The 22,329-nt window shown below is 37.4% G+C and overlaps 1 protein-coding gene across 5 annotated transcripts in view; it reads left to right on the top strand.

Moving 5' to 3' along the window:
- The window catches only part of HAUS6 (HAUS augmin like complex subunit 6), a 46,325-nt gene that overhangs the window by 12,566 nt on the left and 11,430 nt on the right, over nucleotides 1-22,329 (top strand). For all 5 annotated transcript variants that reach the window (XM_077912098.1, XM_077912097.1, XM_077912102.1 and 2 more), the window contains exons 6-12: nucleotides 464-529; nucleotides 800-848; nucleotides 3,655-3,825; nucleotides 5,894-6,087; nucleotides 6,950-7,076; nucleotides 7,549-7,651; nucleotides 17,616-17,697. In XM_077912098.1, coding sequence (XP_077768224.1) covers nucleotides 464-529; nucleotides 800-848; nucleotides 3,655-3,825; nucleotides 5,894-6,087; nucleotides 6,950-7,076; nucleotides 7,549-7,651; nucleotides 17,616-17,697 — 792 coding nt within the window. The remainder of the gene's footprint in view (nucleotides 1-463; nucleotides 530-799; nucleotides 849-3,654; nucleotides 3,826-5,893; nucleotides 6,088-6,949; nucleotides 7,077-7,548; nucleotides 7,652-17,615; nucleotides 17,698-22,329) is intronic.

Below are 22,329 nucleotides of genomic sequence, written 5' to 3'. Positions count from 1 at the left end.
ATTGTTTAGGCACTGGTCCTACAGCATTAAATAAGATAGGCAAGGTTCCTACTCTCAAGAAATAGCATATTTTTTTTTTTAATCTATTGTGAAAGTTAGAATATCCTTTGAAATCACCTTGAAAATACAACATTGCCTAAGTGTCCTAGGTAACATTTAAATTTATCCCTTAAGTATTTGTGACAAGGATGAGAGCAGAGTAGTCTTACTTCCAACATTTTTATTTGAAGACAGTGTATATGAGCCAAGAAGTCCTGGTCCATCCTAATAGCAATCTATATGTTAGATCACTCCTGTAACTCTTAAAGGAAGTCTAGAGCCCATTACCTGGCTGCTGGGTCTATTTGGAAGAGTAGTTTTCAGTGGCCTTGAGCAAAGATAAGATATGGGGGAAAGCATCAAAGTGGTCCTTATCAGTTAATTGTAATGGAATTATAGTTGTCATTTATATGTTTTCTTACAGATTGTCAGTTAAACAAGTAAGAAATTTGAGATCAGAATGTATGGAACATCAAAACCAAATAAAGAAGTAAGTGACTTTTAAATTAGAGCTGAAAGTTGCCTTAGTTCAACTCCTGCATTTTACCAGAAGGAAATTGAGAGTCCCATAAGATTAGAACATAATTCTGATTCCTAGTCCAATTCTTCCAATACATTTATTGCTGAGGTAGAATTTTAGTTTTGTTTTTAATTAGGATAGTTTTTAATTGGTGGGTTTATAGATCAGTTAGCTCTTTTGGTGGTAAATTATCAGACAATTAAAAAAAATAACTAATGAAATCATTTAATTTTTGACTAGAGTGGAATCCTCTGATGACGAAAGTAATATACAAGAGAAAATCCAGAAGGTAACTTTTTAAGGAACAAATTTAATCTTTCTTACTTTTGTGATGTGCAGTTGGCTTACTTATTTGGACTTTTATTCTCTCTTTTTGTCATTTCTTTTTGTAAATTTTTTTTTTTTAACTCAGTAAGTAATATATAAGGGTGCCTCTAAAAAGCATGAATATAATGGAAAAAATTAACTTAAAATTTATTAAGACTAAAAAATACAAAAGCAGGTTTAAATTAATGATAGAAAGTTCAGTTTGTAACTAATAGTATTTATGTAAATAAAGTATGTTAACTGAAGGGAGATGGTAAGCATGGAAGAAAAATGAGAAGTCAGCATTGAGGCTGGCTTGGCAGTTAGGAAGAATCTGGCAGACATAATCTGAGGTTTTCAGAGGTTGGATTTGATGTGAGATTGGAGTGTTTTCTTAGGCCTTTGTGTTTAGATGAAATCTTTCTCAAGCTCTTTGTTCTGATTTTATGATCACTGAGCTGCTTTGCATGTTAACTTGGCGTCCCCAGCAGTTTGTCACTGGAAAAAGTCAGTGCTCTCCTCAGGGAATAATTATTCATCCATCAGTGAATTTTTATTAATCACCTGCCATGTGCTAGGCTTTTTTCTTGATAGTAGAGCTACAGTAGTGAAGGAAAGAGGCAAAGTCATTTCCTTCATGGATCTTCCAACTTTGTGAATATGAATGGATATTCCTATTACTGAACACAGTATCTTTGATTGTAATTTTAATAGGTTGATGTGAAACCTGTTAAAAGTTTTCACATTGATCCCTCCTGAGTTTGGTTAAGGTTCACTTTCCCTGAGCCCTTTACCTTTGGTCAGTTTTTTAGTCATTGACAAGATTAAAGTAAAAATCTGAGAACTTAAAAAAAGAAAAAGAAAAAGAAAAAAAAAAATCTGAGAATGAGATCCTGGATCTTTGTCCACCAAGGAAATGCCATCCTGTGAAATCTCTAGATTGCCAATGAGTCCTCTTTGGGGACAACTTTACCTTGTACCATGGGAAGACATAAGCACAAACATGGGTATAATTATTGTATTTCCCTGCCTGCCTCCCACTTTTATAAATTCTTTGAAGGCATAATATATGTACAAAAAGTGATAAAGTCACAAGTGTGTAGCCTGACAAAATTTCACAAAGTGAGTATACCCATGTAACCAGCATACAGTATAAGGAACAGAACATTACCCCAGAAGCTTCAGGTCCCCTTTCATTTAAAACCATTTTCCCCAAGAGTAAATACTCACTTCTTACATTAAAGATTAGTTTGCCTCTTCTTGAACTTTATATACAGGGGACTATATATAGAATACATTCCTTTGTGTTTGTCTTTGATGACTCATGCTGTTTTATACATGCTGTTGTGTGTAGGTTGTAGTGTGTTCATTCACAATGTTATGTAGTGTTTTGTTTTATGAATATAGCACAACATACTTTTTTTTTTACTCTCAGTAGACCTTTGGGTTAATTGCAGTTTTTGACTATTAAAATAGAAATGCTATGAACATTCTTTAAAATTTTTTTTATTATCTTAATTGAAATATAGTTGGCACATAATGTTATGTAAGTTTCAGGTATACAGCGTAGTGATTGGACAATTCTCTTATTTATGCTATGCTCACCACAAGTGTAGCTACCACCTATAAACATTCTTTTTTTTTTTTTTTTTTTTTTATTTATGATAGTCACAGAGAGAGAGAGAGAGAGGCAGAGACATAGGCAGAGGGAGAAGCAGGCTCCATGCACCGGGAGCCCGATGTGGGATTCGATCCCGGGTCTCCAGGATCGCGCCCTGGGCCAAAGGCAGGCGCCAAACCGCTGCGCCACCCAGGGATCCCACCTATAAACATTCTTACATCTGCATTTTACCGAACATAGATGGATTAGTATATGCCTAAGATTCTTTGCTTTTAAAGAAGCATGGTTTTTCATATTTTAATCTTTTGAAAGAAACTTAAATGGCTCTTAGAATTGATGTGGTTTTTTTTTTTCCCTTCCTGAAAATCTTTTATTGTTACTCCCTGAAAAGTTTCTGTTTTCTTTGTTTTTAAAGATTTTATTTATTTATTTGAGAAAGCATGAGCAGAGTAGAGGAGCAGAGGGAGAGGGAGAAGCAGACTCTTCTCTGAGCAGGGAGCCCAGTGTGGGGCTTGATCCCAGGACCCTGGGACCATGAACTGAACCGAAGACAGACACTTAACTTAGCTACCCTGGGCCCCATTTTCCTGAAAAGTTTCATTTAGATTCATGGCATGTTTTGAAATGCTAACAATAGATTTTTTTTTTTAATTCATTTTTATAAAATCTGAGCTGGCTGGGAGCATCAGGGAACAGCAACAGCTCAGGGAGGGATGGTATTATCTGCTGGTCCTAGCTTTCCCACATCAGGGAGTAGGTGGTTTCATGGCAACAGTTGCAACTCCTCTTAGCTCCTAATGGATGCTCATGGCTCAAGCTGGGGAGGGGGTGGACACAGGAAATGCTAATTGCATCTTTGTAGAATGAAGTTTCTTGGATTTGTTTTGAAAATCATGGTGGGCTAAATTAAATTCTCCTGAGAAATTCTTTTTATTTTTTTTAAACTCCTGAGAAATTTTTTAGTTTTATTTATTTTAGATTTTGAAATTCTTTAGTTTTAAAACCCCTTTGGAAGTAATATTAGTGCTTTTAGGCAGTTAATTAATTTTCTCACCAGAAATCATTACAAGAATACTTCATTTGTTCCTGACAGTGAGGATATATTTGTGTTTTACATTTCTTTGATATACATACAAATTACATAGAGGCTTGGTCTCTGTTTTCAAAGGTCCGGTCTTTGTGGGCTTCAGTGAATGAAACACTAATATATTTGGAAAAAGAAAAAGAAGTTGTTAATGCAGTCCTTAGTCTTGTTAACCAATATACTTTAGATGGAACTAATGTTGCTATCAACATTCCAAGGCTCTTACTTGACAAAATTGAGAAACAGAGGTGTCAGGTAAGCATCTGATATTAAGTAAACTGCTGAAAGAACTCTGTTCGTGAATTATTATATATAATAATAATAATACATGCCTGTTTAATATACAGTTAATGTATATGTGATATGTAAATAATGTATATTCTTACAATGTCTTCAGAATTTATTTTTGTGAATAAATCTAGTAAAACATTCTTTTGTTAACCATGTATATATTCACATATGTTAGCTTTTATTAATTGTTCATTCCTTTTGTGTGCTGCATACATCATGCAGTGTAGAGAAATGGAGGAGGTTACTTAGTAGGAAGATAATATGGTACTAGTTCTTTATAAATTCTGAAGGAGAGCAGCAGTGATCTAGTTGGCTGAATGTCTTTTTAAAATGTCTGTATCCTATGGTTTCTCTTTCATTTTAATGCTGTTAAGTATTTTAGTCTTTTCTTTCCTTAGCTTTTGTGACCTCAGTATCTTTCGTTTTTTAGACTGCTATTGTCAGTTTTTTATACTGGCTCCTTTCTCTCGAATTTTTAAAAAGATTTTATTTATTTATTTGACAAAGAGAGAGAGAGAGAGCACACAAGCAGGGGAGCAGCAGGCAGAGAGAGGGAGAAGCCTGCTCCCTAGAAGCAGGCTCCTTGCTGAGTAGAGAGCCTGATGTGGAGTTTGATTCCAGGGTCCTGGGATCATGACCTGAGCTGAAGGAAGATCATTGACCCACTGAGCCATCCAGGCACATCGTTTTTCTCTAAATTTCAAATGAAAGTATTTTCCATGGTTCCTTTAATGACTACTTTTCTTTCCCACATTACAGTCATCTTTATTTACTTACTCAATTCTATATTTTCATCAGTAATCCTATACCTAGGATTGGTATTTCCAGTCTCTCTCCTTCAACCCAGACTCCATCAAATTATTTCCAATTGCTTATATGGCATTTTCATCTGGATAGCTTACTTTTTTTTTTTTCCGTGAACTCCTAATCTATGAAGTATCTCCTATATGCCAGGCATTAATTACAATATAGGGGAATACAAAGGTAAAATAGTGTTGTGACACTGAAGAGCTTTCACTGTAATAGGTAAACCTACCACGCACTTCAAATTCCTAGTACAGAAATATCAAGAGTCTGCAAATTCAGATTCCTACAGAGGCTAGGTAGATAATATTTGCTAATTGTGTGTAACAAAAGGGGTAACGTAGGTAGTGATGAGGTCTTTGGAGAAATAGTAATTTTTATGTGAAATCTAAGATTTTTAGTTGATTGGCAACTAATTCTTTTTTTTTTTTTAAAGATTTTATTTATTCATAGAGACAGAGAGAGGGGCAGAGACACAGGCAGAGGGAGAAGCAGGCTCCATACAGGAAGCCTGATGTGGGACTCGATCCCGGGTCTCCAGGATCACACCCAGGCTGCAGGCGGCGCTAAACCCCTGTGCCACCGGGGCTGCCCGATTGGCAACTAATTCAAATGATTTTAAAGTACTTGAATTGTGCAGGTCAAATAAACGTGTCTAAGTTTGGATTCATCAGTTTGCAACTTCTTTAAAACATGAATTCAGGATCTTTCACTAAACCTGCTCTTTCTCCTCAGTCTTTATTTTGCTTCTCATTTATTTGCTTTCCTTTTATTCTAGTTTGCAATTTTTTTGCATAACATAAAAATATAGCACAGCCGGATAATTCTTTCACAGTAGTTTTCTTTGGACCAAAATTATTTACTTGGTTTCATTTTTGGGTAGACTTTTGGCTTTTTATTTTATTTTATTTATTTTTATTTTTATTTTTTTAAGATTTTAATTATTTATTCATGAGAGACACACACAGAGAGAGAGGCAGAGACACAGGCAGAGGGAGAAGCAGGCTCTATGCATGGAGCCTGATATGGGATTTGATCCTGGGTCTCCAGGATCAGGCCCTGGGCTGAAGGCGGTGCTAAACTGCTGAGCCACCTGGGCTGCCCAACTTGTGGCTTTTTTCACTCTTCTTTAAGGTAACTTTTTATATAATAGTAAAAAAAAAAAAAAACACCTATTTATGTAATAGTTTATCTTAAGAACCACTTTTTTTCCCCTCTGAATCCTTAGTTGCACATAGGAAGTGTTTATGAGGCTGGAGAATTGAACCTCTTAACAGTTATTCGGTTATTAAATGAAGCCTTAAAAGTAGTGAAATATGAACGTTGTCAGGCTGACCCAGCAAAACTGAAAATAGATCTTCATTTCCTTGAAAAAGAGACCAAACTTCAGAGAGAAAGATTATCAGATCTGAAGCATATAAGGTACTGTAAAAAGATCTTTTGTTATATTATTGGGGAGGAATAGGGTGGTTTTGATAATTTCTCAGCACAGCTCATATATTTGATAACTCTTTAGCTTTAGCAAACAAATGTGAACATTTCATTAGAACTCAAAAACCTTGTCATTGACTCCCAGAGAGACACATGAAGAAACTACAATTAATGTAGTTTTCTTTTTTGACTAGAATAAATTATTTACCATGAGTGATAATTCTTTGGGAAATAATTTTAACTTTTCTCAAGCTTTTCTTTTGTGGAGTCTACTTAATAAAACTAAGCCTTATTTGTTATTTATTTAGTTTTTAAAATATTTTATTTATTTCAGAGAGAGAGAGAGAGAGAGCGCACAGAGCATGAGCAAAGGGAGGGGCAGAGGGAGCAGCAGATGCTCCACTGAGCAGGGAGCCTGATGTGGGGCTTGATCCCAGGATCCCTGGGATCATGACCTTAGCCAGAGGCCGATGTCTAACTGACTGAGCCAACCAGGCACCCCAACCTTATTTGTTATTTGAATGGAGTAACTGGAAGCTATGGGCTGCCTTTAGGAGTGGACAGAGTAGGAGTAGAATTTGGATTCTAGTTTAGAACTAGGAAAAAGTAATAAAGATAAATGGAATAATAGATGCATGACTGCTTTCTGCTCCTAAAAGGAAAAAAAGTACTTTAGGTTCTGAATGTTCATTCACTGTGAGAGTTTATTCGGTGTATATGTGCTATATTGGTTGAACTTCCAGTTACATTTTCTTCCCTTTCTCTACAAACTGTTGTATTCTTAAGTTTTACTCAGTACTCATTTTATATATTCATATTTTGAGTGAAGTTCTTTTTTTTTATGCTATCATAGGTGTAAAATAAAAGAAGATCTCACCAATATAAAACATTCTGTTGTTGAAAAACAAGGAGAATGGTTTAAAAAGTGGAAAGAATTTCTTAGTCTGTCTCCTTTCAGTCTAATTAAAGGTTGCACTCCAGTAAGTAATGTTGACTTGCCTTTTGGAGAGTAGTTTAATATAAGGCAGTCTTTTGATTTATCATGTTATGAATGATCTAGGAATGCTATGCATGTGTAAGTTGTCATCTTTGCATCTGAGTCTAAAGTTTAAATGTTTTGGTTTCTGTAAGTTTTCTAAATACATATAGAGTATTGATCAGGCTGCTTTGTGATTTATAGTTAATATTTTTAGATTCAGAGGATTGTATTAAGAAAATGAGAAATTTCTTTTGCTGTTAGGTAGTATGTTTGAGACACAGTTGGAGGACAGAGTAGTCCCCTTGTTCTAGTATTGTAATCCTTGGTTTAAAATAGTTATAGGATAATTTATATGCTTGGTAATTCTATCTTCATGGGGGGGGGGATCATCCATTCATAGATTAATTTAGTAGTGTTATTGTGGTAAAGAAGTAAATGTGTATATTTCAAAATGATAAATTCTGTGTTTTAAGGCTGTGGATCTTTTACCACCAATGTCTCCTCTTTCATTTGATCCCGCCTCAGAAGAAGTATATGCAAGGAGTATTCTTTTGCAGTATCCTGCTTCACTTCCAGGTTGGTTATTTATTTTTCTCTCTTTTTTTTTTTTTTTTTTTTTAAGATTTTATTTATTTATTCATGAGAGACACAGAGAGAGGCAGAGACACAGGCAGAGGGCGAAGCAGGCTCCTTGCAGGGAGCCCGATGTGGGACTCGATCCCAGGACTCCAGGATCATGCCCTGGGCCGAAGGCAGACGCTCAACTGCTGAGCCACCCAGGCTGCCCTATTTTTCTCTCTTAAACTTTCTCTCATCAGTATTTCTCCCTATGATAGCAGTTTCTTTACATTTTTGTTTTTTTCCCCCAGTTATTTTTTATTGTGATGAAATTGCACATAGCATTTTAGTCATCAAAGTGTACAACTCAGTAGCATTTGGTAAATTCACAAAATTGTGCAACCGTCACTGCTTTTTAGCTCCAGAATATTTTTATGATCTCAAAAGGAAATCCTAGGGTGGCTCAGTTGATTAAGCATTTGACTTTTATTTTTGGCTTAGGTTATGATATCAGGGTCCTGCATCTGTGTCCAGCCTTGGACTCCACACTCAGCACAGAGTTAGTTTGTTCTTCTCCTTCCCCTTTTGCCCCCTCCCCCACACTCTCTTGCTGGATATTTCATATAAATGGAGTCTTATGAGACTTTTTTTTTTTTTTTTTTTAATATGAGGGTTTTTGTCTCTGGTTTCTTTCACTTACAGAATTTTTCACTTTGCATAATATTTTCAAGGTTCATCCAAGTTGTAGCATGTACTTCATTACTTTTTATGATTACATTCTATTGTATGCCTAAACCATATTTTGTTTATCCATTCATCCACCGAGGGACATTTGGGTTGTTTCCACCATTTCACTATTAAGAGTAATGCTGCTATAAACATTTGTTTACAAGTTTTTGTACAGAAGTCCACAACTGTTTAACATGAAAGTACAGTACAATAATTACCTGAATACCACCTGTTTTAACATTAACATCTACTACATTGCTTTATATGTGTATGCATGTATTTTTGCTAAACCAAGTTAGTACTAGACATAGTAACATGTCATTCTTTCAGCATGCCTTCCCATAAAAATACTTTTCCTATATAACTACCATAGTAATGCCACATCTAAAAAATTAATAATACTATAATATCTCATTCAGTTTCCTTAACTACTATGCCACTATCACACCTGAAAAATTAATTTCTCTACGATATCTGATAATCCATCTAGTTTTCAGTTTCCTTAGTTGCAGTATTCGTGTATAAGAAATTGTTATTAATTTCAGTAAATGTTAGATAAGAGGAGGAATAAATGCGTTAAAAAAACCTATGAATTATGTAGTGAGACTGGAGCAGGTGATAGATGTAGGCCACAGTGGAGTTCATGGCTGCCAACAGTCATGGCAGTCGTTAGCATAGGACTTAGGAAGAAAAGGGTGAACACAACGGGAATGAATGATTGATTTGGGAGTCAGGTGTACATGGGGAAGACACTAGATAGGAAAGGTCATAGATTAGAGAGCAAGGCTCATTATAGGCACTAGCAAAAGAGTAGACACAGAAAAGACTGCATGGTTTGGTGAATGACCGAGAGCTTCAGATAGAGCATTATTTAGGATGATAGAATGACTCTTAGGGCTCTTGGCATATTTGATTGGCATATGTTTTCACTTCAACTTGGAAAGGGTCGTTGGCATCTAGAAAGACTTAGTTTAGGCCCTGTGAAACCTTGAAATCTGTCTGCATGTCCGTTCGGTGATTTCTATCTGCCTTGAAAATGAGGACATATTTGTAAGTAGGAAGTTCACATTTTAGAAGTGTTTGATAGGTTCTTTGAGGTAATGCTCTCCTTCATATGTTGTAGAATTTGTACTCTTTGAGATTCCCTTTTTTTCCCTAAAGAGGTAGAGAGAGCCTTGATGCTAGCTGGGGAATGTTAACATTATTTTATGCTTTTTTGTAGTAAAACAACTTTTTTTCCTCCCTACACTTTATATATTACATCTTACTTGAAGAAATTTTCTTTTAAATTGTTTTCTTTTTTTTTCTCTTACATTTTTTATTCGTGAGAGACACACACACACACACACACACACACACACACAGACACAGACACAGGCAGAGGGAGAAGCAGGCTCCGTACAGGGAGCCTGATGTGGGACTTGATCTCAGGTCGTCAGGATCATGTCCTGGGCTGAAGGTGGCGCTAAACTGCTGAGCCATCCAGACTGCCCTCTGTTAAATTGTTTTTTAAAAAATATTTCAGTATATTGAAAAGTACAGGGAATAGTAATATAAATAACCTCTTCATCAAACACTCTTGTCAAAGCTTTGCAATAATTTAGATTTTTAAAAAAATATTTTATTTATTTATTAGAGAAAGAGGGAGCATGTGCAGAGTAAGGGGCAGAGGGAGAGACTCAAGCTGACTCTGGGCTGAATGTGGAAACTGTCATGGGGCTCAGTCTTAGGACTCTGAGATCCTGACCTGAGCCGAAGTCAGATGTTTAATTGACTGAGCCTACCCAGGTGTCCCACAATATTTAGATATATATTTTTTAAGTATATATGTCATTAATCCTTGGGGATCTACCTTTCCTTGACTCCATTCTTTCTGCAATTGCAAATGTAACCACTATTCTGAATCTTGTTTCAGCTAGTATATGTTTATAAAAATAATTCTAGGGATGCTTGGGTGGCTCAGAGGTTGAGTGTCTGCCTTCGGCTCAGGTTGTGGTCCCGGGATCCGGGATCAAGTCCCGCATCAGGCTCCCTGCGAGGAGTCTGCTTCTTTCTCTCTCTCAGGCTGTGTCTCTCATGAATAAATAAATAAATCTTTAAAAAAAAAAATTCTAGTACATGTGTATGGATCTAACTGTGTATAAGACTGTTCTGGCATACGAATAAATTCTCTTCTTATACTTCAAAATGTCCTGTATAAATGTTTATATTTTGAACTAGGATCTAAGGAGGGTTCATTCATTGCATTTGGTTGTTTTGTCTTCTTACTTTTATTCTAGAATAATGCCTCTGTCCCCCTTTCTATTATTTTATTTTTTAAAGATTTTATTAATTTATTCATGAGAGTCACAGAGAAAGAGGCAGAGACACAGGCAGAGGGAGAAGCAGGCTCCCCATAGGGAAACCGACATAGGACTCGATCCCTGGACTTATCGTGCCCCAAGCGGAAGGCAGATGCTCAACCGCTGAGCCACCCAGGTGTTCCCCCTTTTTAAATGACATTGTTAGAAATTGTTTTTAACAGTCATTGTGTGTTTAGATTTACCAACACATTTACAGATTTTTTTTTTAATTTTAATTTTTATTTATTTATGATAGTCACACACAGAGAGAGAGAGAGAGAGAGGGGCAGAGACACAGGCAGAGGGAGAAGCAGACTCCATGCACCGGGAGCCTGACGTGGGATTCGATCCCGGGTCTGCAGGATCGCGCCCTGGGCCAAAGGCAGGCGCCAAACCACTGCTCCACCCCAGGGATCCCCCATTTACAGATTTTCTTGTCAAGATTACTACTTGTATTCTCCTTTTCAGAAGTATATTCTTTAATTCTTTTTGTCATGGACGCTGGATAGTCAAATCTCTTAGTTTTTCTGTGAAAATGTCTTTAGTTTCACTAGTTTGTGAATGATAGTTTGAATATAGGATTCTAGATCAATGCTCAGTTTTCTTCTGGCTTTGATGATATAATCTCATTGTTTTCTGCCTTCTATTTCTGAAATCTCTGTTGTCAGCCTTATGGTCATTCATTTGTAGGTAATTTTTAGTCTCTGGTTGCTTTTAAGACTTGTATTTATTTAGTTTTGTATTATGCAGGTTCATTTAGATGTATCTAAATGTGGGTTTATTTTTATTTAACTTTTGGGCCTGTGTGTGCTTATTTAATGTGAAGGCTCACATTTTCTGTTTTGGAAACTTACTAATAGATCTCTTCTAACACTTTCGCAGTCATCCTTTTTTTTTTTTTTTTAAAGGATTTTGTTTATTTGAGAGAGTTCACCAGTAGGGGGAGCAGCAAAGGGAGAGGGAGAAGCAGACACCCCGCTGAGCAGGGAGCCCAATGTGGGGCTTGATCCCAGGGTTCTGGGATCATGACCTGAGCTAAAAGCAGACTCCTAGCTGACTGTACCACCCAGGTGTGCAGGTCTCAGTCATTCTTCTGATGCTTTCCTTTTAGAGCTCCTGTTGTTGGGACTTGTAATTCTGTCCTCTATATCTCTTAAACTTTTCATTTGTATTTATAAACTTTTCATTTATGGTTCACTGGTTACCTCTTTAGATGTATTTAATCTTTTTTTTTGACATGTCCAATTAATCTTTAGCTTTTTCGTGGATGTGTTTTTCATTTTTTTTTTTTTTCTTTTGCTTCTCTTTTCAAAAATTGCCTGTTCTTGTTCCTGGTATCATCTTCTTTCATTATAGCTCCTGAGCTAAAAGCAGACTCCTAGCTGACTGTACCACCCAGGTGTGCAGGTCTCAGTCATTCTTCTGATGCTTTCCTTTTAGAGCTCCTGTTGTTGGGACTTGTAATTCTGTCCTCTATATCTCTTAAACTTTTCATTTGTATTTATAAACTTTTCATTTATGGTTCACTGGCTACCTCTTTAGATGTATTTAATCTTTTTTTTTGACATGTCCAATTAATCTTTAGCTTTTTCGTGGATGTGTTTTTCATTTTTTTTTTTCTTTTGCTTCTCTTTTCAAAAATTGCCTGTTCTTGTTCCTGGTATCATCTTCTTTCATTATAGCTCCTGTTGTTTCTTTGCCAAATATTTTAAACATACTGATTTGATCTTATTCAATTTTTAAAATATCCCTGTGTTTCAGATACTTCTGGTTCTGTGTGTTTTGCGTGGTCATTTTTTATCCTTTTTTTTTTTTTTTAAAGATTTTATTTCTTTATTCATGAGAGACACAGAGAGAGAGGCAGACACATAGGCAGAGAGAGAAGTAGGCTCCCTTTGGGGAACTGGACCTCGGGGTCACTCCCTGAGCCAAAGGCAGACACTCAATCGCTGAGCCACCTAGGTGTCCTTGCCTGTTCATTTTCATAGTTGTTTGTTTCCTATTAAAATATTTGATTGTGAGGGTGCCTGACTGGCTCTTTTGGAAAAGTATGTGACTCATAATCTCGGAGTTGTGAGTTCAAGTCCCATGCTGAGTGTAGAGATTATTTAATAATAAAATCTTAAAGGGCTATTTGGGTGGCTCAGTCAGTTGTCTGCCTTTGGCTCATGTCCTGATCAAGCCCTGCATTGGGTTCCCTGCTCAGCAGGGAGCCTGCTTCTCTTTCTTTGCTGCTCCTCATGCTTGTGTTCTTTCTCTTTCTGTCAAACAAACAAACAAACAAACAAACTTAAAAAAAAAAAAGACAGAATCTTAAAAAAAAAATTGTTTTTGATTGTGACTTCAGTGGACCCACCCCTGAAGGCATCACATGGGCCCTGGGTTGTAGAATGGTCTCTACATGGTGGCCTAGGGTTCCAGGTATTTCCCTTGCACTAGGCAGTTAATATTTTTGGTTTGGGGTTCCCACAAGTAGCCAATATAATATTGAATTTCATACTTCCCTTTCAGTAGGCTAGGTAGGCTTAAAATTTCTTTTCTCTCCACCTTAAAATTTTTTTTATTTTTATTTTTTAAACCCAAGACTCCAGGTAGACAGCAGACTTCCTTGTTACTTTCCTGGTCCAGTTGTCCAAATATTTATAATATCTTCAGGGGCTGAGTAGCCTTTGCAATGTCCTGGTCTTAGGGCAGTTTCTCAGATCTTAGTCTGAGTAGACCAAGATTTTATTCTTACTTAGGCAGTAAATCCCTATTGTTCAGCCCCAGGAACCCACCATTTAGCCTTTGTGTCTTGATTTGAGCTTAAATGCTTTCTGTCTTTAGTCCTGTCATGTAATGATTTTTATCTGTTCTTCTGGGCATTCCTTTCTCTTAAATTTTATTTTGCAGTTCTAGTGTATTATGGTAAGAGTCATTGTCTGCTACAGCTTTGTTTGCTTTGTTCAAGTGAGTTATTTTGTCTTTACCTCCTTATTACCTTGTTGTGTCTGTCCCCTCTGTTCTCTTCACATCTTAAGTGCTATAGTTTGATTTTCTGTTTCTTGCCTTTAATTGTATTCTAACTAGGTACTTTGCCTCTATAGTCTACCTATTCCATGTTGCAAATGATTATCAGTGATCCTTCTGTAATGCAAATACAAAAATCTGATCCTTTTTATCTCCTGGTGTAATACACATCAGTGACTTCCTGTCACCTTTAGGGAAAAAAAAAGCTTTAGATGACTTTCACTAAGCAACTTTTACCTTAAAAACATTCTTACATACTGGAACACATGTACATCATCGTCTCTACCAATTACCACCAGTGTTTATGGTTGTGCCTAATTATTTTAGTTTATTATTGCCTATTCGTTTTTTGATAAAATTTTTGTACTTATGCTCATTTTTAGAATGTTTTATGAATACCAGTAATTCCATTATCATTAGTAAGTGCAAAAGCATAGAGTACTGAAAATGTTTATAATATAGCGTACTATAATGATGGATTAAAAGGAAAAGTTCACATAATATACACATTGGTTTCCAGTAACGCTTTGGACACATGTATAAATTGGAGAAAGTCCTTTAGAAGCTAACATGTTGAGAGAAAAGTTCCTGGAATATCCAGTCCTCTGTAATGGAGCCATGACTTTCTTCACCAATCTTGTTTCCTGCCATGCTTCCACTCAATACACACTATGCTCTAGCATACTGAATTTGTTCCCTGTTCTCTCAGTACCTTTATGTCCTCTTCACATTTCCATCTGGACCAGGTACCTTTTTCCCTCCTTGGATTCTGTGCATATTTCTCTAATAACTATAGCAACATGCCGTAAGTCTCTACTCATCAATAGTCTCTTCCCTAGACTGACTCCTTGAAGCCAACATCTCCAACTTTTTTTTCTCATTGTTACTATAGCAGTGGCATATAATTATTGATGCACTGAGGAATAAATATGTATATTGACTGATGTCATAGATGCTGGGCTGAAATATGCTAAATACATAATTTTTGACCTTGCTGATTTATGTAGTAATTGCATGGTGTGTGTACGAAAACTAGAAGCACAGCTAATATTATGCTGGAGAACTATGTACTGTCACCTTTTTGGAAATTTGGTTTAGTATAAATCTATCATTTAAAAAAATTTTTTAAAACATTTTATTTATTCATGAGAGACACAGAGAGAGGGAGAGAGAGAGTGAGAGAGAGGCAGAGACATAGGCAGAGGGAGGAGAAACAGGCTCCATGCAGGGAGCCCGATGTGGGACTCAATCCCGGGGCTCCGGGATTATGCCCTGAGCCGAAGGCAGATGCTCAATGACTGAGCTACTCAGGCATCCCAAATTTTTTAAAATTTAAATTCAATTTAGTTACATATAGTGTATTATTAGTTTTAGGGGTAGAATTTAGTGATTCATCAGTTGCATATAACACCCAGTGCTCATTATATCAAGTGCCCTCCTTTAATGCTCATCACCTAGTTACCCCCATTCCCCGCCTACCTCTCATCCAGCAACCCCCAGTTTCCTGTAGTTAAATAGTCTCTTATGGTTTGCCTCCTTCTGTTTTTATTTTATTTTTCCTTTCCTTCCCCTATGTTCATCTGTTTTGTTTCTTAAATTGCACCTATGAGTGAAATCATATGGTATTTGTCTTTGATTGACTTATTTCACTTAGCATAATACCCTCTAGTTCCATCCATGTTGTTGCAAATGGCAAGATTTCATTATTTTGATGGCTGAATAATACTCTATTGAATATATATACCACATCTTCTTTATCCATTTATCTGTTGATGGACATCTGGGCTCTTTCCATAATTTGGCAATTCTGGACATTACTGCTATAAAATTGGGGTGCATGTGCCCCTTCAACTCACTGTATCCTTTGGATAAATACCTAGTAGTGCAATTGCTGGGTCATAGGGTAGCTCTGTTTTTAATTTTTTTTAAAAAATTTTATTTATTTATTCATGAGAGACAGAGAGAGAGAGAGGCAGAGACATAGGCAGACAGAGAAGCAGGCTCCATGCAGGGAGCCCGAAACAGGACTTGATCCCGGGTCTCCAGGATCACACTCCGGGCTGCAGGCAGTGCTAAACTGCTGTGCCACCGGGGCTTGCCCTGTTTTTAATTTTTTGAGGAATCTCCATATTGTTTTCCAGAGTAGCTGTACCAGCTTGCATTCCCACAAACAGTATAAGAGGGTTCCCCTTTTTCTGCATCCTCACCAACATCTGTTGTTTCCTGACTTGTAATTTTAGCCATTCTGACTGGTGTGAGGTGGTATAATTGTGGATTTGATTTGTATTTCCCTGATGCCAAGTGATGTGGAGAATTTTTTTCATGTGTTTGTCAGCCATTTGTATATTTTCTTTGGAGAAATGTCTGTTCATGTCTTCTGCCCGTTTCTTGACTGGGCTTTTTTTTTTTTTTTTGGATGTTGTTTGATAAGTTCTTTATAGATTTTGGATACTAGCCCTTTCTCTGATATGTCGTTTGTGAATATCTTCTCCCATTCCATAAGTTGCCTTTTAGTTTTTTTTTTAAATTAAATTAAATTAAATTTTTTAAAAAGATTTTATTTATTTATTCACGAGAGATACAGAGAAAGAGGCAGAGACACAGGCAAAGGGAGAAGCAGGCTCTGTGCAGGGAGCCCAACGAGGGACTCGATCCTGGGACTCCAGGGCCATGCTCTGGGCCGAAGGGAGGCACTAAACCGCTGAGCCATCCGGGGATCCCTTAGTTTTTTTTTTTTTTTTTTAAGATTTGTTTATTTACTTACTTGATTAAAAAAAAGATTTATTATTTATTTGACAGAGTGCACAAGCAGGGAGAGCAGTAGAGGGAAAGGGAGAAGCAGGCTCCCCACAGAGCAGGGAGCCTGATGCAGTGCTCTCTATCTTAGGACCCTGGGATCATGACCTGAGCCAAAGCCAGACACTTAACTGACTGAACCACCCAGGCATCCCTATTTATTTGAGAGAGAGAATGAGCAGAGGAGAGAGAACATGAGCAGGGGGAGGGGCAGAAGAAGAGGGAGAAGCTGACTCCCTGCAGTGCAGGGAGCCTGATGCAGGGCTCCATCCTTTAACTCCAGGATCATGAGCTGAGCCATATGTGGCTGTACCTGCCTTTTAGTTTGTTGATTGTTTCCTTTGCTGTGCAAAACCTTTTTATCTTGATGAAGTTCCAATAGTTCAGTTTTGCCTTTGTTTCCCTTACCTTTGGACCTGTGTCTAGCAAGAAGTTGTTGCGGGCAAGGTCGAAGAGGTTGCTGCCTATGTTTTCTGGGATTTTGATGGATTCCTGTCTCACATTTAGGTCTTTCATCCATTTTGAATTTACTTTTCTGTATGGCATAAGAAAGTGGTCTAGTTTATTCTTCGGCCTGTGGCTGGCCAATTTTCCCAACATCCATTTGTTGAAGAGACTTTTTTCTGTTGGATATTCTTTTCTGCTTTGTTGAGATGAGTTGACCATAGAGTTGAGGGTCCTTTTCTGGGTTCTTTGTTCTGTTCCATTGATCCATGTGTCTGTTTTTGTGCCAGTAACATACTGTCTTGATGATCACAGCTTTGTAATACAGCTGGAAGTCCGGAATTGTGATGCCTCCAGCTTTGATTTTCTTTTTCAACATTCTTCTAGCTATTTGGGATCTTTTCTGGTTCCATACAAATTTTAGAATTGTTTGTTCCAGCTCTGTAACTTATCACTCTTTATATAAGAGCTTATTACTAGATATTCTCTATTTGTCCTGTTTATACACCTAATTGAATAATTGTCTTTTCCTGTTAGCATTCATATTGGTCTGAATTTTCTGTTTTCTTCCTTTTAGAAATCTTTCTAGAATTTCAAGAGATCACTGGATATTAGAATTTGCAAACATAATTAAAGAGTAATTACTATTTATGTTCCTTTAGATACACCTAAGCAACATAACCAAGAAAATGATTGCAGGAGAGCCAGTGATATACCGGAAACTATACATGGTCTAGCCAACAGGTAAAACAAAGGGAATTTTCATACTGATTTTTTCCCCTCCTTCATTAATTTAGTTTCATCTTTACCTAATTCCAAGCTTCCCTACAATGAGGTTGTCTGTAATTTTCTCATAACCAGAGAATATTTTCCCACTGTAGATCCACATTTTCAGGAAAGATATACTACATTTTTTAAAAAAGAAGTTTTAAATTTTTATTTATTTATGATAGTCACAGAGAGAGAGAGAGAGAGAGAGAGAGAGGCAGAGACATAGGCAGAGGGAGAAGCAGGCTCCATGCACCGGGAGCCCAATGTGGGATTCAATCCTGGGTCTCCAGGATCGCGCCCTGGGCCAAAGGCAGGTGCTAAACCGCTGCGCCACCCAGGGATCCCAATATACTACATTTTTGATACATAGGCATTTTCCCCCCTTCTTTTGTGTATTTATTTATTTATTTATTTTATTATTTTTTTTTAAATTTTTTATTTATTTATGATAGTCACACACACACAGAGAGAGAGAGAGGCAGAGACACAGGCAGAGGGAGAAGCAGGCTCCATGCACCGGGAGCCCGACGTGGGATTCGATCCCAGGTCTCCAGGATCGCGCCCTGGGCCAAAGGCAGGCGCCAAACCGCTGCGCCACCCAGGGATCCCCTTTTGTGTATTTAAATGTTGGGATTCATAGGGGATTATCTAATATCTGAAGATAAAAAGCATGTTTGGAAATTACCTAATGTAGGCTTGGGAATTTTTGCCTTTTTGTGTCTCTGAACTTCTTTGAAACTGCTTGTGCCTGTTGACTAAATCCAAGAGTTTAAGAGCTTTTGATATCATCTACTCTCCTAGTTTTCAGACTGTTCTGCAGCACCCCCTGGTGCTGTGGATGCATCTGATTTAGCCTGTTGCTGCATCTAGCTTTTTTCCACTTCAACCTGACCAGCTAGTTCTTTTATCTGTGATATATGTTGGGGATTTTGTATGCCATTTGATAAAAAGAGTTCCATGCTTTAAAAAAGAAAAAAGAGAAGACTTCCTGATTTAATCTAATCCCCTAATTTTTAACATATGAGAAAACCAAACCTTAGTTTACTATGATATCCTTCAGGAGTGTTCTTATTTTCTTTATTGTCTGTTTTCTTTATTATCATTTTTTGGCTCTTAGAACAGATGGCTTATTTTGTAAACAGAAATCTCTAGGGGATCCTTGGGTGGCTCAGCAGTTTAGCGCCTGCCTTTGGCCCAGAGCATGGTCCTGGAGTCCAGGGATTGAGTCCTGCGTCGGGCTACCTGCATGGAGCCTGCTTCTCTCTCTCTGCCTGTGTGTCTGCCTCTCTCTCTTTCATGAATAAATAAATAAAATCTTTAAAAACAAAACAAAACAAAAAACCCCCCAAAATCTCTAAATGTATGTAATCTATTTGGGGAATATATATATTCTTTCTTGAAAAGTATTATTAAGTAGCAATCAAGTACAGACATACCGAACAAGGTGTTTTTTTGTTTTTTGTTTTCTGACTACTCTGACCTTATAAATAAGGGTCTTTCAGTCCAACTTCTCCATGTAATTCAGGCACAGATATGGAAATAAATTACTTAAGTAATTCTTTTTTTTTAAGATTTTATTTATTCATGAGAGACCCACAGAGAGAGGCAGAGACATAGGCAGAGGCAGAAGCAGGCTCCCTGTGGGGAGCCTGATGTGGGACTCGATCCTAGGGCCCCGGGATCACGACCTGAGCCATAGCAGATGCTCAACCACTGAGCAACCTAGGTGTCCTACTTGTGGAAGATTTATATTTTTATTCTTATATCTGGATGTTATGTTGATTTTTGGAGTCCCTAAAGAAAAATAGTGAAATCTATTGTGAAAACTTGACATTGAAGAGATAGTGAAGTTACTGGGTTTCACTGTTTATCCTATTATTACTGTTCTTAAAGCATGCTAGAGGGTAATAGTTGATGCTTCCCAACTTCAGTTGAGGTTTTGGTTTGTCTTTCCTTGAGAGAGCAAATGAAATATTTGATTAAGGTCTGCTGCTGGACTAAAGATTGATGGAGGTAGTAGCTTGATTCATAGATCATAGATCAGGTTTTATTTATGAACTTCATTGAGCTTGAAGATTTTTGAAGTAAAATTCTATACTAAGATACACTATCAGAATTCTTTTTTTTTTTTTAAGATTTTATTTATCCATGAGAGACAGAGAGAGAGAGAGGGAGAGAGGCAGAGACACAGGCCGAGGGAGAAGCAGGCTCCATGCAGGGAGCCCGACGTGGGATGTGGGACTGGATCCCAGGTCTCCAGGATCACGCCCTGGGTTGAAGGCGGCGCTAATCCACTTAGCCACCCGGGCTGCCCGATGCTATCAGAATTCTACCAGTTTCAGATACTTAGCCCCTAAGAATTTAGCTCAGGTGGAATTTTCTTAGTATAGGAAAACGAGGTTGTATTAATTATAATTTGATTTCCAGATTTATACTTCTAAGCTTTTAGATCTTTTAATTATTTTCTGATACTTTAATTGTAGGTTTGGGATTTTGAAGAGGGACAGTTTAGCGGAAGGCTGTCGGTGGTGAGGGATAAATAAATGCTCATGGGATATGAATGATTATTGCTGCTTTATAGCAAAACAGAAGAAAGGTGAAGAATTGAGTCATGTGGAAATAAGGTTTTTTCCTCAGAATTCTTTACTGTAAAGATATTTTGTAATAAAATGTTTCATTAGTAATGTGTAATATAGACAGACTATACTGAAAATAATACCTCTTTTTTTAAAAATGTAGTTCAGCTGTTATTTGTAATGGTATCTTATATCAGTATCAGTGTAGTTAATTTGGAAATTCGTATGTGGATATGATCAGGACCGCTGTTCACTTAAGAAACATAGAAATAATGTGGTTTTTACAGTGTGTTATTAGCCCTTTCATATGCACTTGTCACTCATAGGTACCAAAATAGAAGTAGTCTTCTCCTTTAGTCTCATGGCAGTTTTTTTTTTTTTTTTTTTAAGATTTTATTTATTTATTCATGAGAGATGCAGAGAGAGAGAGAGGGAGAGAGAGGCAGAAACACAGAGGGAGGAGCAGGCTCCACGCAGGGAGCCCGATGTGGGACTCGATCCTTGGACTCCAGGATCACACTCTGGGCCAAAGGCAGGCACTAAACCGCTGAGCCACCCAGGGATCCCCCTCATGGCAGTTTTTGATCAGAGTGAGCTGATGGAGGCTTCACCGCACTTTATGAGACTGACGCGCTGCCTACTGCGCTAACGAGGCACCTTTCACCGCACTTTAAACGAGAATTCAGTGATTGGTGATGCCTTTGCTGTGCACTGTGGGCACTACCCTTCTTTGCAGTGGTTTCTGGCAGGGAGGATTCCCTGATATTTGTAGTGTGGGCGATGCAGTTCTAGACCTTTACCCTTCACAGTTTCTCCTTTATTGTGTTTCAGAGATTGGGCAGTATTATCTTGAGTGCATGCCAACTTAATTTCTTTAGCCTTAGAAATTCTAATCTCATATCTTACTCAAATTTTTTTATAATTTCTGTTTGTTACTTCTTTGTTAATTTTAGGTATATTGGAACAACAAAATAAAAATGAAGAATAATTAGTTAAAATTTCTAGGGCAGCCCGGTGGCCCAGCGGTTTAGCGCCCCTTTGGCCTGGGCCTGATCTCTTGCATGGAGCAAGATCCATGCAAGATCCTCCCTGCATGGAGCCAGATCCCTGCAAGATCCTCCCTGCATTGAGCCTGCTTCTCCCTCTGCCTGTGTCTCTGCCTCTGTCTCTCTCTCTCTCTCTCTGCCTCTCATGAATAAATAAAATAAAACATTAAAAAAAATTTCTAACAAATCACTTATTAGACTTTGCAAGTTGTCTTTTTGGGCTTTATTTACAAACATGTAAATTTAATCCACTTAAAATTTTCTAGACGTCAATATTCGTAAGTACAGTTTTTTGTGTGTGTATGTTTTCTTAACATTATATTACTGATTTTTCCTGATAATGGTTTATGACATTTATTTTTAGATTTTTATGTTTTCCTCAATTTTTTTACTGCTATAAAAAAGTGTTGTTTCTTATTTTATTTTGGATATACTCTTTCCTTAGTGTAAATTTCCATTGTGGGATCAACACCCTCTGTCTTTATCTTTCACAGTGCTAGGATTTTATGGGACTCAATTCTGACATAGTAAGTGGGTAGAGAGTAAGGACTGAGTCAAGGCTGCTTTAAAGTTGGCTTAGATTGAGATGTTAGCAGGGCTAATACCATGTTGCCAATTCAGAAAAGGGAGAGAGGAAGGTAGAGAATATGTTCCCATTTTTTTCTTTTAAAAATGATCTGTAAGGGGATCCCTGGATGGCTCAGCGGTTTAGTGCCTGCCTTCGGCCCCGGGCATGATCCTGGAGTCCCGGGATTGATCGGCTCCCTGCATGGAGCCTGCTTCTCCCTCTGCCTGTGTCTTTGCCTCTCTCCCTCTCTCTGTGTCTCTCATGAATAAATAAATAAGATCTTTAAAAAAAAAAAAAGAAAAAAAGAATGATCTATAAGAATGATCCAAATAGAAAAATTTGGAGCATCCATCTTTTGAACCTCATGCTCAGGTGACGTCTATTTGTTGATTCAGTCAATCCATCAGTTGGTTAT

This window comes from Canis aureus, chromosome 10, assembly GCF_053574225.1.
Source record: "Canis aureus isolate CA01 chromosome 10, VMU_Caureus_v.1.0, whole genome shotgun sequence".
Classification (NCBI taxonomy): Eukaryota; Metazoa; Chordata; class Mammalia; order Carnivora; family Canidae; genus Canis; species Canis aureus.
Note: the sequence above shows the minus strand (reverse complement) of the source record. Positions and strands in the feature narration are given on the sequence as shown.